The sequence below is a fragment of the Primulina eburnea genome, chromosome 3 (genome assembly GCF_022965805.1).
Source record: "Primulina eburnea isolate SZY01 chromosome 3, ASM2296580v1, whole genome shotgun sequence".
In the NCBI taxonomy this organism is placed as follows: Eukaryota; Viridiplantae; Streptophyta; class Magnoliopsida; order Lamiales; family Gesneriaceae; genus Primulina; species Primulina eburnea.
The window spans coordinates 14,701,197-14,717,059 of record NC_133103.1 but is presented as its reverse complement, the minus strand read 5'-3'; the positions used below and the strand labels follow the sequence as shown (position 1 = coordinate 14,717,059).

Here is a 15,863-nt window from a genome sequence, read left to right as displayed (position 1 = left end):
CGTCCCACCTCAATTCTACAAAATTTCTCTCCCAAGTTCCAAGCCCTTTAGCGACAGAATAGAATTGCGGACTCCCGAAGAAATCGAATTGCTCATCGGCAAGGCAACAATCCAGGTAAGAATCGGCTATACATTTTTTATTTTGTTTTTTATAGTTTCTCTGTGCGTGATTTGTGGTTTCTTGATTGTTTGTTGTTGAGTTGTTGATTGACTATTACTTGTTTATTTGTTTAATAATTATTTTATTCTTGTTTAGGATTATAACTTGAACTATTTCAAAATGTAACATCAATCTGCTGCAAAGAAAGGAAAAATATTGTTTCTATTGTTTTCTTTTCCTGAATGATGTTAATTCATCTAATGTAAATTTTTTTTAATAATATATAACTTATCATATTGAGTTCAAGTCCCCCCAACTCTTATTTTTGGATCTGTCCCTGCTCGTGCGGTCTTTGGAAACATAATAATTTATTAATCGCTCGTTTATTAAAGCTAGCATAAAATACGTGTATTTACATTTTACACCAATTAAAAAATTTTACACAAATTTTTTTAAAAAAATGTTTATCCATCCACGTACCATACATTAAGAAAAATAACAAAAAATAAAAAAATGAACAATTTAAATAGAGAAAAAATGACAACAAATAATCAGACTAATGTGTATCTAACTATAATGTTCCTAACTAACCAATAAAGGGCACATATGAAATATTTGGACTTATAATATGAAGTTAAATTATCTAATATCTTGTTAATTTTCTTACATTGATATGAAAGCTATAAAGAATATATTTTTGATCATCCGTCCTAATGTTATTGTAGCTAGAAACTATTGGATCTTGGATTTTTCTTTTTATTTAATTTTAATTAAATCATGATAATTGAAGACTTGATTTATCACTAATAAAAAAGAATATTAATAAAAATTTGACCAAACATTCATATTCTTTTCTTTTTTAGGTAAAGTTTCTTAGAGTATTGTAATTGTAATTATTTATTCCAACACGAATAATTCACCATTTTTAGTAATTAAATTATATGATGACAATATTTTTCCACACATGTCCCTCACACATAAATAGATTGACCAAAATATCTATGTGATAGATTATGATTTACACTTCAAAGTGGGGATGAAATGCTAGTTTTTCCAATTCACAATCAGAAAACATTGTCTTTTGTCCACTAATTTTTGTTTTTCTTGAGACATGAAAGAGTTGCTACCTGATTAATAAAGATTTATTTGAGCAGAAATGATTTGTGTTGATGAATAGAAGACGAGTCTTTGAAAAAACTGAGAAATTAGAAATTATCAGATAATTGATTTGAATTAAAATATTGAGGCATATTTGAATTTGAAAGTAACATACATATGTTATAAACAACATATTTGCATAATCTTTGCCTTACAAATAAACAACTTTACAAAAATACACATTGATTCAGTAGTTGCAATGTAGTGGAAGGCCAATAATTCTAGCTTTAAGAAACCTGACTATTTCTATATGGATTAAAAAGTAGTGAGTTCCCGAAAACAGGGAAAGAAAGTGTCTTATCTATAATTAATATTTTAAAGTTGTATCATGTTAAACTCTAATTTCATCAAATTCAATGGAACGGCACGCACTATCACGCATATACCCTTAAAAAAGGGATCCAATTTCTTGACAAAAAATATAACATAATAGAAATATTTGGCTAAACTTAATTTATATATACAATAGAATATCAACATGCTTCATTGTTGAATTAATATACATCCAAAAATACATAGAACACGAGTATCATGGCGGTACGGACACAAGTTTTTGAAAAAAAAAAATACATATTACCACAACACCTTGTTCATGTCGAGTTCGTGTCATCGTGTCGACTATGGATGCATCGTAGGTACATACATTGTACTCTGATACATGAAAACATTATGAATTACATTAAAATATACAGAACACAATTTAGACACAAATTTTGACAAGTCACTATGGCCATTGGCAGGAAAGTTGCCTTCTCCACCAACAATTTTTTTTATGAATCATTAAGAAAAGAAAAAGCTAAGCCTACTGAAGGAAATTACGATTCAATAGGCCGTTTCTGCGCTTCCAAGCTCTTTGAGTGGAGGGTTTTCAGCTACCTCTTTCAGTTGCCGAGGGTGATCCTTGAATTTGCTGGTTCCATTTGATTTACGTGCACTGATCCGATCCTTGATTTTAGGGGTAAAGGGAGAGCCTTTACCTTCTCCGTAAACGCCTGCGCTGTGACGAGTTGCTTGTCCACGAAGTCCCTTTTCGGCTGGAGATGATTTGGCTTCATCACCATTGCTCTTTCTACGGGTCAGATTTGGGGACTTGGCACGCGTCAAAGGCAGCTGCATTAATAGAATATTTCGTGACGAGTAGGTAAAACAATAAGGAAATTGGGACTTTATTTACTAATTGAAAATGGGAAATATGACAAGGACTTCGCTTTTTTCCTTGCCCTCATACCATAAGGTTTTGACTGATGTTACGCGGTTGTGATAGATGTAATAACAAAGGGTATTAGTAGAAGTGCTTAGAAATTATGATGTAATCTGCGTAAACGACGCTGCTATCTTAAATTAGCTATGCTATCATAATTAAGAATTTCTAACAGAAATTCATCGTTTTGACGAAGATCAAATAATCATTACAAGAAAAAGGTCTAATCCTAAGTATAAGAAGGAAACAAATCAAAATCGAATCATAAATATCACACACATATATGCATGCCATTTCATCCAAACCACATAAGAAAATCGATTTCTCAGCACCTTTTTAAGCTCAACTTTCGGGGGAGGTCCTTCACGATAAAAACCAGGAACTGGATTTGCCTTGTATGTCATGCTCTTCCTTAGCTGCTTTATAGCCTCTTGTTCTTCATCCTACTTAAAGATCAAGATAGAGAGTGATGAATAAAGTTTGAAGATAGAAGGGATCTGCAGGTTGCGGCTAAAAAGAAAAGCCTAATAAATAATAATATAGAACAAAGATAACAGAACTAAATCATAAAGCCATACCCTGGTTCTGGCTTCATATTCAACTCTCTCTTGTTCCAAAGCTTTATGCTTTTCCTCCAACTTAGAGTAAAACTATAAAGAGTGAAGAAAAATATAAGATTTCTTTTGCTAAATGGTCAGAAAACATAAATGAGAATAAATGACCGAACGAAATTATAAATCCTGCAGCACTCAATCAGATATACCTCCTTGCGCCTCTCTAAACGGTCCGCGCATACGAATGATGGGCCCACTGCCACTGTAACTTGGAATTTACTAGTTCGGGATGTTGCGGTGCTACAAAAATTAAGGATATTTTACTTTGCAAGAATACAGCAAAAGAGAGAGATATTCGAGAGCAAAGAGAAGAACGAGGAAAAAATCAAATATAGGATACGAGGATGCCAAGGAGCAATTATCATCGTCATCGAGGTTTTTTTTGTCAAGAGGATGCCTTGGAGTAAACGGAGAGTTGAGCTGGAACAAAAATGTTCAACATCAGAACCAAATGCAAATTCCCAAGCAACCCATATCTTTATCTATCTTAGGCTTATGTTAAGTTCTAAAGCTCGCAACATGAGACATCTGTCTCTCATAAAGTGTAGAGCATACCAAGCAACAAATTGATGAAGTAATTTAAATTGAGCACTGATAATAACAACAAACATATGCCTAACATCAAAAGTGAAAAGGCTTCTCACAAAAATTCATAGTCTTGATAAAAAGCAAGTGTTTTATGAAGTAAATGCATACCATATCAACAAGCAACCATTATAATGACCATTTTAACATGACAAACATGTAGTGCCCAACATACTTATATGAGATCAAAACCCCAAAATTTAAATTGCATTTTACAAATAATTAATTCAATCACATAAAACCTTTTGCACAAATATTGAATATGTGGACATTCAATACATATACCTGGTGACTAGCATATATAATTCATAAGCACTTCAACGTCTGAAGAACCGGGAAGAGATTACAAGTACAAGGTACATATAAAGCAGTTACCTGTGAATTTCCAGTCCTGGAAGACAGCAAATCACCAGACATCGGCGAACATTTTGCACCCAAATCACTGGTTTCACCCTCCACGCCAGGGGTCGTAGGCTCAAAAGAATTTGCATTATTTGTCCCATTAATGACTGAACCTGACACAGGCTTTATTGGCGAGCTTGATTTTTTATCACTCAATTTCTGAGTCCCGGCCTTCACACCTTTCTCTGGAAGGTCATCTTTTGTAGCATGACCCTTTGGCTCACTATCCTTAGTTTCAACACTTTCTGGTACGGCTTTGGGTGAAACATGAACGGTACCATTAGGTTTCACATTGATAGCATTGGGCTTATTGCCCACATGTAATCCTGCAACATCTCTCCCCATTTGCCTGCTAGATAATAAAACAAAACATCAAAGTGATATCCATTTTCAGATACACGTAATAATGTTTCAAATTATGATACAAGTTTTTTGGTACTTCAAGGACATAAAATAAACTCAAGGTCATGGAAAATAATCTCGAGACCTTGGAAGGTTGTGTTCTATGAATTTGTGCGACTTAAACACATTTACTGAAAAATATAATGTAATCCATGACTAGACAATATTTACCTGTGGTTATTTAGGTGTGTACCAACGTTGCAATATATATATTAAATATGAAACAACACAGAAAAAATCACAAAGCTAGATAAACTATAGTTGCGTCGATGATCAAAGCTTACAGAGTCTTAACTTAGAATTCATTGAAAAAAAATCTTCTCTGCAGATATTTCAAAAGGGAATAACAAGAACCTAAAGGAAATGAAATCGCTAAAAAGGAAAGAACAGGTTTTCCAATAAATACATTTAGGACCATCAGTAAAAATAACCAACCATCTTTATTTTTCTAAAAAGAACAAAAGTTGGGCTTCTTCCCATGACATTAGCAGAAGACTTTTCGGTAAAAGAAACGGAACACGTCCTACTTTATGAGTACATAAATGTAATTTAAAAGCTAAAATTTCATTTGAAACTCAAAAATAAAATAATAGTAAAGGCCTGACCAATTGAATGAGAAGAGTAGCAAATTTGTCTCCTAAGCCAAAGATTATTGATGTCCGTTCAAGATTATCAAATCCTATCAATGAAATAAACAATGAAAAATCCATAGTAAAGATATTCGTACAGAAAATGGCAAACACCAAAAAATTCCCTCATCTGTCGACCCCATTACCACAGGGAAAAAAAAGGATACAAACAAACAAAGAAAAATCCATAAATTAACAAGATTATCAAACAATTTCCTCGTAACAAGATAATCAAGAAAACTCAAGAGAAACACAAAGATCGAAACAAACAAACAGCAAAAGCAAACGCATTAAACGATTGAGAAATCAAAAGTACAACCAATTAACTTACCAAAAAAATTTAATCTTTCCGAACAACGTCACAAATCCCCCCCAAAAACAGCACACCACCTACAAATAATGCGAGCCCAGCTCGTTTTTTCCCTCGCCAACCAGAGGAATTTTCATTTCTTGGCTTTTGTTTTTTTACCCTTCCTTTTTTTTGCTTATTTTCCAGTCCTTTGGTTAGTCTCTAATCTCGAAAACGTTGGACTGTTTCTCATTTTTAGTGTCTTTCATTTATTTTGTTTTTGTTTTTTATCTGTCATAATTATTTTTTGACAAAAATTTGTGTGAGTCAGTGTCATGGGTTGTATTTTGTGAGACGATCTCACAGATCGTATTTTGTGAGACCGATCTCTTATTTGGGTCATCCATGAAAAAATATTACTTTTTATGCTAAGAATATTATTTTTTATTATGAATATCAGTAGGGTTGACCCATCTCACAGATAAATATTCGTGAGATCGTCTCATACTTACTCTTGTTTTTGTTACCATTCTCTATGGTTAAATATATTATTTAATTTCAAAAGGATTGAATAGAAAAGATTTCTTTATGTTTGTGTGCATTTTTAAATTATACTAGTAAAAGATGCACATGCAATGCATGTTTTATTATTATTTTTAATTTGATTAAATAATACCAAATAATTAACATGAAATTATTTTTGATTTAAAAAAGTTGTTCGATTTAAAAGGGAAGTTTTGTTTTGATTTTTTTATATTTAAAATATTGAGTGACTTGAAAAGGTTTTTAGCAGTGTTTTTATAACCGGACCGTTAATCGAACCGGTCAAGCCTTAAAAAATGGTTCAACCGGTTCCACCGAACGGTCGAACCGGATCAATAAAATTAATATTTTATTTATTTTATATAATAAATACAATAGTAAAATATTGATTATTTAAGTTTTTATAGTTTTTACTTAATTTTTAAGATGAAAATTACAACAAATATCCAAATAAACACAATTTTTCCGGTTTTTCCGGGTTTTAACCGGTTTCCGGTTTAACCGGGTTTTAACCGGTTTTTTCCGGTTAAACCGGTTTTCCGGTTTTTTCCTTATCTCCGGACCGGTCTGGAGGCCGGTTCGCGGTTGAACCGGTCCGACCGGCCGGTCCGGTCAGGTTTGGAAAACAGTGGTTTTTAGTAGAGTAAGAAGGGTAATTATGGAATTAAATATTTTGGTGTCCTCAAAGGTAGTTATTCTAAGACCCTCACACTTAATATAATAGTATAGATAGAATAGATATCTATTTTTAGGGTGTGCAAGTTAAAAAATATTACTTAGGTCATTATATAAATTATAATAAATAATTATCTTAATATCTGAGTTTATATACAATTAAATAAAGTATATATTATATTATCAATAAATACTTTTTATCCTATATTTTTAAACTCTTTTACCATAACATGTTACTATACATTACACTTAACCTCTAAATTCTCTTGTTTTCCTTGTATTTTTCTAACACTTTATTATTATTATTCAGTATTTTTCAAATGATTGGTATCAAAAAATATTTAACAAAAATGAAATATTTTTAATTATCAAATAATTTTTAAAATTAAATTTTACATATTCAAAAAATTATTATTACTATTATTAGAAATAATAAAATTATAAATATTGATACTCTATTAACTATTATGAAATTATCGTTATCGTCAAACTAATATAATTATTGATATTAATTTTATTTTTATAAGTAATATTTTTTTATTAAATAATTATTCTTTAATTAATTATTATACTTATTTTAATTTAACAATTATTTATCATCAATATTTTTTTATATATAAATGACAGTTATAATATTATTATTTTCATGATTATTATTTTGATATTTTAATTTTTTATATCTTAATTTATATTAGTTGAGTTAAATAAGAAAAACATTTTATAAATATAGAAGATGGGTAGTAAATAAGGAGTCTGGTCCAAAATGGATGAAAGATTAATCCCATGAACATAAGAATTATCATTGGAATAGACATTGTCATACCAATTATGGGTAAAAAAGAGTGAGTCTCATGTGACACCGTCTCATGGATCATAATTCGTGAGACGGGTCAATCCTACCCATATTCACAATAAAAAGTAATATTCTTAGCATAAAAAGTAATACTTTTTCACGGGTGACCTAAATAAGAGATTCATCTCACAAATACGACCCGTGAGACCGTCTCACACAAGTTTTTGTCGGTATAAAATGGGGTTTTTCCGCTTTGGTTGGTGAAGCTTGTAATGGATGATTTATTACACTCTAAATAAAATTACAAGTGTTACCATAAAAAAAAAATATTCCTCACACTGTCGCACATATAAATAAAAATAATAATTTTCCAAGAAATTTAAGACAGGAAATTAAGAAAAATGCATCATGCATATACTAAATCATTTGAAATAACGGTGACAACACAAATCCACCGACAAAAGGCTAATGACGATTGATCGATTTAACAAGAACAGAATAAGCATAAAGAAATCATACATCACACCATCAACATCATTATGTGTTATTTCATCTATACAATTGTGCTTCGTATAGGCCTCGGTTTGCTTTACTGTTTTCTTGTTATTTTTTTATACATGAATTCATATTTTTGATAATATGTTCATTTTTGTTTAGTGTTTTGTCTTTACGAGATTGTTTTCGTTCTATGTTTTTGTATTTTTGTGATCAGAATTTTGACTAACAAATAGCCGGTCATATCATTATTATTTTTCTTACGTCTCTAGCTCTATATTCAACACTATGATTCACACTTAAATGGACCACATATTTTCAACTATGCATTTACCTCAAATTTATGGTAATTCATGCTTATAGGTGAACGGAATATTTAAAGAATTCTCCAATGGTTGGATATTGGACTTGTGTTTCTTCCATCATCAACAAATATTTTTTATTTTATTTTTTGGAATAAAACTGGATTCCAAATCACACCAAGAACTGGCACAAGACCAATCGTTTGAATTCTACACTGAAACGATAATGCTTCAGAATCAGAAGTGTAAAATCAATGCACATGTAAACTAGATATATATGCTCTATAAAAGTATCAACAAAATTAGAGTTTCCCATGTCTGAAGTCTTCGTTTCTTGTTATATTCTGAGCCCTTGTCCTCTGAGTTGATACAACACTCAATACCACAATGTCTATACATCAAGCTCTTCCAATCTTTTCCTGATAACCGAAAGCTCATACCGAATAGAACCCAACTCAGAATCTCTATTCATGAACGTGTTTTCTAAGAGATTGTTCTTTCCTATTCCGACCGGTTCTTGAGTACACCTCGTGTCATTGAGCTGAACTTCATCTTTTGACAAGACAAATAGTTTTTCCTCGAGTTTCTCCAAAGATTTTAGAATAGAATGTTTTTCAGTTTCTTGATCCGGGACATCTGGTACAGAACTTTGCTTGAAAAAGTTATTTGATGAGCCATTTTTGAACTGTTCAAGCTCCTCCTCAAGACATTGAATACGTTTCTCCTTCTCCACGAGAAGATCGTTTACTTGTTGGAACGCCTCACCATCATACTCAGCTTGTTCTTCCATCAGTCTTAAATACTGAGAAGCCTCCATATGGATTGATGACTTCTCTTCTTGCAACCTTGTAATCATGGCCATGGTTTGATTGGCAGCAATCGAGGAGGCGTTTCTCTCTTCCTCCAACTCTTTATACAAAGAACCCATTATTTTCTTGTCATGTGCAACCTGACGTTTCAACCGATCTACCAAACTTTCACCTTCGATTTCACTCACTGTGCTCCCATCTAGCGATATGCTCGATTCATTTCTCTCAAGCGAGATCCTTCTTTGAAATAGTTGCACCCCTAAGGACGGACTAGAATCATCCATAGATATATAATCTTCATTATTTATGTTCACCATCCTAGGGCTCTCATTTAAGAATAATTCAATCCCTCGGGCTGGAGATATTTGTGAAAACAAGAGCTTCAAATCTTCACTGGCTCTCTTAAATTCTTTCATAGACATTTGTTGTTCCAAGAGTTTCCCAGACAGCTGCCTCCCCCTAGCCCCAATGGCTAATCTATAAGCATCAACAAGTTCTAAAGAATCCGCAATTTGCAAACTTGAATCGGTTGTACTAGGTTTTGGATCTATCTGAGTTTCATTTGCTGTAATGGGATCACCTCTAATCACTGAAATTTCTCCACGTTCTACTGATTTTTCTTTCATTAAATCTGCTCTGTCCATTGAGTTGTTTCCCATCTTAGAAGTTTCTCCATGTTCAACCATAGTGTCTTGCTCCAAGACAGAGGTTCTTGAATAATCTGAAGGAATAAAACATAGATTAGGTCAGAGATCATCGTACAGATCTTTTGACTACCTAGAGGATGAAATGTGTCCCACTATAGTATAAATCAGATTTTCCAAATCTCAAGCATGATGTTTCGAAAGCTGCCCAACACAGAGCAACAGAGGTTATTGTTACCCAAATTACACCATCTTATAGCAACTAGGGTGAAATGGTATAGGGATTCACTAAAAGTATGATACATAATGAAAAAAAAAATATGCAGTAAGACTTACTAGTTTCTTTGGGTTCTTCAAAATGAGCCCCAATAACAGTGGGCCAGGGAGTTGCCTCAGTAAAAGAAATTAGATCGGAAGGTGTGTTAACATCATTTTTGTCATGCCAATTAACTTCCTCTGATCCATGCCCAAGAGGCACCTTGGATTTGACATTACAACCCGAACTGAAATCCCCATCTGGCTCCACTGATTTCTCCTCCAAAGCTGGACAGACAGTAACTGTAGTAATCTGTGGTTCTGGTAGGCCATCAACAGCTGCCGAATCCTGTTCTGGCATATCAATTTCACGAATATGATTACCACGACTTTCATCGTCTGATATTTGAGTTTCTGATTCAGTGTCAGATGTAACCTTGACTTTTGCATATTCTACATGTGACAAAAGATCAGCATCCTCGTTCCTCAATAAGTATAGCTTTGATCGTTCAGATTTCTCAGAATCAGTTGATTTGGTACCGAAAAACTTTGGCACAAGATTTCTGGAGGCCCGTAGTTCATTACAACAACAACACATCCTTGTATTACAAGAACCAAGTTTATATTCATCATCGAGCCAATGTTGAGGATCATTCCCGAATTTCCCAATCAGCAATCTATATGTTTCAGCATTTGGCTCATTCTTGGTTTCAGCAGATGAAAAGAAGCAATTTTCACACGTGCCGTGAACATCTACGAGGTTATTATGAAGTTTACAAAAAACTAAAGAAGAGACCTTTAACTTGTGCTTGTTGCACAACAAGTCCCAAACAAAGCCAGCCCTCTCCTTTCCCAGTATATGATCGAGTCTTGAGCATAGCAAACACGGGATTTGGAGTCGGAAGTAGCGAGCGAAAGTCGTGACCAAGTAGGAGAAAATGGCATCAATAAAAAGCATAAAAATCAGCAGCCATTCATGCACTGCTGAAACTAAGGATGAGGCGATACTGAGGGAAGCTTTCTGCTCATTTTCAACCTTTGGAGTCTGCCTCGTCTCCATTTTGACCATATCTCCAATAAAAAAAAAGGATTCAATTTGCTCAAAATGCCGCTGATGATTAACAGCCTCAAATCCCACAACTGGAAAGATTGGAAAACATAATGATGTGAGACAAAAACTAAGGTTTTAAGGCAGCATACGCTTATAGAAATATATAAATCAACTTTAAAAGCAATCTTTATGCATCATCTGAGAAAGTAAAACAATCATAACTGATTAAACTTAAGCTCAATCAAGTACACTCATCAGTTATTTGCAAAACCAATGTGATACATGTAAAATTTCCCATCACTTCAGAAGCCAATGACTACAACGGCCCACTCGCGATAAACCTCATTCAACTGGCCAAACTTGGTGCCAAAATATTTCCACATCATGGACACGGGTCAATGGCTGGTGTTTCGGCTCTCAGCGAGCAATGAGAAGACTTAAGTCCACAAGGAAGTCCCATTCGAAGATTAATTTACAAAGCGTGAGGATGGATCGTGTTAAACGTACGTCAAGCTCAAAAGCTTAAGAAGACAGACCAAACTCAAGGCACTAAACTTTTAAGCCTAAGAATTCTCCAAACTTTTGATCATTCCATTATTTTTCATGAAATTGTCATGTGATCATGGCAATGCACTTCACAATTGTTCATCTGGCGTAAGCGGAAGGTATTCAACTACGCATAAACAAATATCATCATGCTAAGAAATAATCAGTTTACTCAATCTGATACTCCAGATAAACAATCCTAGTAGAGTTTCATAATACACCAGATAAACGCTAAATATAGTGAGATGCATGGGTCCTACATATAAATATTTCTTTGAATGGAGTATGAATGGGGAAAAACATTTCCCCCATGTATCTTGAACCAAACTCAAAAACAGAGACCACTGGAAATAGTAAATCAGATAAATTGCCAAAGAGACTTGATCAATAAAAAGTAAAAATTTAAGTCCTTTATACAAACAAAAACACGGGCATACATACTCGAGTTTTAAGATTTCAAAGCTCTTTTTCAGATCATAAAACACATCAAATTTCATTATCATATTGTCTAAAAACAGAAAAAATTCCATAATCCATAACCTATCTAAAAGTCTGCCCCAAATAGCATAGAATCAAGTGTAAACAGAAGCCTAAACATAACCCATTTAAGAATTAAATCACTACGTTTCGTTGCTATTACCAATCCAAGAAATCAGCTTAGAAATCTATATAAACAACTAAAAGCCAGAAGAAATGACAAGAAGACAGGCGGAATCAAACCCGATAATCTGAAGACAGTTTCCACAAGGAGGACTTGGGTAACCAAGCTGATCTGTACAGAAACAAAATGGACTGGGTTCAAACCAAGAAACGGAAAAAGTCAAGAACCGATAAAGATTTGCAAATAGTTACATGTACATGTGAGGTGTGCAGTGGGATTGGTTGAAATATGATTTTCATATTGAAAACTAAAGGCAAGTTGAAACAGAAAACAGACATTTACCGATGATTATGACATATATATACTATATACACATAGGTGAATCTCAAAACGTATTCGACATATTACATCCCATGAATTTTATATTTCTGATGCTATTTATTCTAAGTTTGACTATTTTTATTAATTTATAATACTTGGACAACTCGAAACAAGGTTTTGTTACCTTTTTTTTCCCCCAATTTTACTCTCACATACGTTTTTTATTTATTAGTAATTCTTGGACAATCCTCTTCGATATCAGAGCTCAGGTTCCATCGTTATGTGTGCGTGAGGAGTGTGTTAGTTGTCCCAAATCGGTTATATAAAATTACTGAGAGTTGTATATATGATCTTGGACAATCCTCTCCTTTTGAGCTAGCTTTTGGGGTTGAGTTACGTCCAAGTTCCAATCTTAACATGAAGAAATCCCCCATTTTTTCTCAACGTTTGTGAGTACATGGGTATCGCGTACAACAATCGCTAGTCTAAATTATCTATTCACATGAGATGGAATAAGAATAATAAAAGGAGTGAGTAAGAAATGATTTTAGACAAGAAAATGTAAATTTGTGTTCATTTGGTGATGAATGACCTACTCGGAGTTGTCACTATACTATACTATACTATATTACCGAAAGGCAGCCACCCTTCCCCCACTTCCCATCAAAAGCAATTACTTTTTCATAATTTATATTGAATATTCATTAGATTTTACACAAAAACTTGTGTGAGATGGTCTCACGGGTCGTATTTGTGAGACAGATCCCTTATTTGGGTTATCGATTAAAAAGTATTATTTTTTATGCTAAGAGTATTACTTTTTATTGTGAATATGGGTATGGTTGACACATATCACATATTATGATCCGTAAGACGGTATCATATGAGACTCACTCTCGATTTTATTATTGTTTTTCATCTTACGATAATGGCTTTGAATCAGACAAAACTTCTATATAAAAAAAAAAAATTAGTTAAAGCGCGAGGTTCGATAATAGTTTATTATTTTGTCAAGCTGTCAATTTTAAAAAAGAGCTATTATTTTATGATTTTATAAAGTATGATTAGCAAATTATTTGATGTAAAAAATTAAAAATGAATTAAGATAGAGGATTTGATTGATACTAATGGGTATATTTAAGGGTGGGCCTTCATTTAATTTTGCTCATATTTTCTCTTTAATATATATATAGAAGTAGAATTTTTATATATAACAGATTTCGACAAAAAAAATTCATGCTAAAAAATATAAATGATATTGATTTTGAAATAGTATAAAAAAAAATTTATATATTTACTTAAAGTAATAATTTGTAAGAGTTCAAATATTTATTATTTCACTAAAGATAAATTTATTTGAAAAAATTAAATCTATAATGACATACATAATAACTACGAATTATTCAAATGTTTAAAAAAAATTATGATTCATTAAATTAAATAAATAAATATTATAAATAAAAATAAAAAATATATTTGAAAAAAACATTATCTTAAAATTCATTATAATATATTTTTAAACAAAAAAATACTAATAATAATGTGTTACAATACTTAAAAAATGTGAGATATCAATAGTTTAAATAAAATGTCTGTTGACATATTTACAAAAAAGTACTCAAGGTAGAAAAAAAATACTTAAATTAATGTGAATAAGTCTCTTGTGAGACGGTCTTACGTGTTTACATTCATATTACGAGTCGACTTAATTCATATATTGAATGAAAATAATAATTTCACATAAAATTATATTTCCCACAAGTCAGATAGGGTAAAATATATGTCTCACAAATTGATTTACGAGAGAGTCTCATGAGAGTTTTTTTTTGTATTAGTTTTAATATTTTTTATATTTAATAAAAGAAAATTGTATAAAAGATATTGTATATTTTTTAAAAAATTTTAAAAATCATTATAATATATTATGCATTTTAGAATAATAAAAAAATATGAAGTGTATTTTTTAAAAGAGTGAGTCTCATGTGAGACCATCTCATGGATCATAATCTGTGAGACGGGTCAATCCTACCCATATTCACAATAAAAAGTAATACTCTTAGCATAAAAAGTAATATTTTTAATGGGTGACCCAAATAAGAGATCCGTCTCACACAAGTTTTTGCCTTTTTAAAAATGGAGTATGAATAACACTCCATTAAATAATTGTTTTTATTGTATCATCTCGTTTAATTTTGGTTACAATTTTGAGTTTTGTGTTATTTTTATATATTTATTCATATTCTCTAAAATAGTGTATAAAATATAACTTTTTTTGTGTAATATTACATTTTTAAATTTTTAGTGAGGAATGTCATCGTGATTTTTTTGTATATTGACTCTTCATACATTGTTATTATTATTATTATTGTCATGATTATTTAATTATAAAAAAATTATTTATTTTTTTAAAACTATTTATTTTATAAAATTTTAATAGAAAAATAATATAATATTTTTTATTAGTAACAGTTTTATTCAATTAATATATTGTATGTAATGATAAATAATTTAATTCGATGATATGATTGTATCCTTATTTGAATATGATCTCAAATGGTATAACAAGTTTATATAACATTTAAATATATTCATTTTATAAATACTAATAATAAATATATATATATATATATATATATATATATATATATATATATATATATATATTCATTTTATCAGTAATTTTAAATAATTGTTTAAACACTCATACTTATTAATTTTAATATTCCAACATTGCAAGGATGAGATACGAGTATAATTTATAAAACAAAGGTTGGATGCTATATTATTTTTAAAAACTCGATAATATTTTTTTTTTAATATCACAAATTTTTTTAGGTTATATAAAATACAAATTGAATATGTTTAAATTTTTAAACTCTACAAAAATCAATAAAAATCATTGAATATCATAGATTGGATACGCCCCTAACGAGATGAGAACTGGAGCAAAAATTTTACAACTTATCTGAAATATTTTTAGAATATATTTAGCTGAAAATTGTTAAATTCCCAACTCGTGCATCCCTCATTTTCCTAATGACGTGCAAACTCCAATAATTTATGGGCAGAATACAAATTAATCGAAGTAGCAAAATCCAATAAATGGAAGGAAAAAAAATTGGTAAAAGAATATTAATGACGCATCGGAAAACAGTAAAATAATATCTATTTATTTTTCAAAATTATCACAATTTTATATAAAAATTTGATTTCCAAGATGAACATTACACTCATGGCTAAAGCCTAAAAGCAACAAGTCCAACTTATCGGAAAATTGAAAAAGAATGTAGTCGTCTAATTTTAATGTCCCGATTGAAAAAAGAGCAATGCAGCAAAATATATGAGAAAATGGTAAGATAATGTATATTTATTTCCAAATCTATCGTAATTTTGGTATAAAAAAAATTTTTTTGACGTGGAATGTTTCGATTAGTAATTTGAAATATTG

The 15,863-nt window shown here is 31.2% G+C and overlaps 2 protein-coding genes across 7 annotated transcripts; both read right to left on the bottom strand.

Annotated features, from left to right (window-relative positions):
- Positions 1–1,817: 1,817 nt before the first annotated feature.
- Positions 1,818–5,627, bottom strand: LOC140826807 (protein WVD2-like 1). 4 transcript variants are annotated; one of them, XM_073189311.1, is made up of 7 exons: positions 5,423–5,627; positions 4,034–4,412; positions 3,414–3,493; positions 3,223–3,313; positions 3,038–3,109; positions 2,792–2,902; positions 1,818–2,368 (listed from the first exon to the last, which is right to left on the bottom strand). In XM_073189311.1, the coding sequence occupies exons 2-7, from the start codon at positions 4,403–4,405 to the stop codon at positions 2,081–2,083; spliced, it is 1,014 nt and encodes a 337-aa protein (XP_073045412.1). In that variant the 5' UTR covers positions 4,406–4,412; positions 5,423–5,627; the 3' UTR covers positions 1,818–2,080. The 4 variants fall into 4 exon arrangements, with proteins under 4 accessions (XP_073045412.1, XP_073045411.1, XP_073045414.1 ...); XM_073189310.1 differs by having other exon boundaries at positions 4,034–4,409; XM_073189313.1 differs by having other exon boundaries at positions 5,479–5,603.
- A 2,678-nt stretch (positions 5,628–8,305) lies between these two features.
- Positions 8,306–12,443, bottom strand: LOC140826805 (myosin-binding protein 1-like). Of its 3 annotated transcripts, XR_012116869.1 has the most exons (5): positions 12,346–12,443; positions 12,214–12,265; positions 9,978–11,036; positions 8,487–9,718; positions 8,306–8,455 (listed from the first exon to the last, which is right to left on the bottom strand). XR_012116869.1 is itself a non-coding variant. In XM_073189308.1 (4 exons), exons 1-4 carry the CDS (start codon positions 12,430–12,432, stop codon positions 8,580–8,582), a joined length of 2,337 nt encoding a protein of 778 aa, XP_073045409.1. In that variant the 5' UTR covers positions 12,433–12,443; the 3' UTR covers positions 8,306–8,579. The 3 variants fall into 3 exon arrangements, 2 of the variants coding, with proteins under 2 accessions (XP_073045409.1, XP_073045410.1); XM_073189308.1 differs by having other exon boundaries at positions 8,306–9,718; XM_073189309.1 differs by having other exon boundaries at positions 8,306–9,718; positions 12,352–12,443.
- Positions 12,444–15,863: the final 3,420 nt, after the last annotated feature.

What these genes read in the sequence shown, in the direction of transcription:
- LOC140826807 (XM_073189311.1), bottom strand. Translation starts at nt 4,405, where the DNA reads ATGGGGAGAGATGTTGCAGGATTACATGTGGGCAATAAGCCCAATGCT. An exon ending in CCAGGACTGGAAATTCACAG is followed by an intron (nt 3,494 to 4,033) that starts GTAACTGCTTTA and finishes TTTTTGTTCCAG; the next exon opens with CTCAACTCTCCGTTTACTCC. An exon ending in AATTGCTCCTTGGCATCCTC is followed by an intron (nt 3,314 to 3,413) that starts GTATCCTATATT and finishes TAATTTTTGTAG; the next exon opens with CACCGCAACATCCCGAACTA.
- LOC140826805 (XM_073189308.1), bottom strand. Translation starts at nt 12,432, where the DNA reads ATGTCTGTTTTCTGTTTCAACTTGCCTTTAGTTTTCAATATGAAAATC. An exon ending in TGCACACCTCACATGTACAT is followed by an intron (nt 12,266 to 12,345) that starts GTAACTATTTGC and finishes GTTTCTGTACAG; the next exon opens with ATCAGCTTGGTTACCCAAGT. An exon ending in TGAAGAACCCAAAGAAACTA is followed by an intron (nt 9,719 to 9,977) that starts GTAAGTCTTACT and finishes TTATTCCTTCAG; the next exon opens with ATTATTCAAGAACCTCTGTC.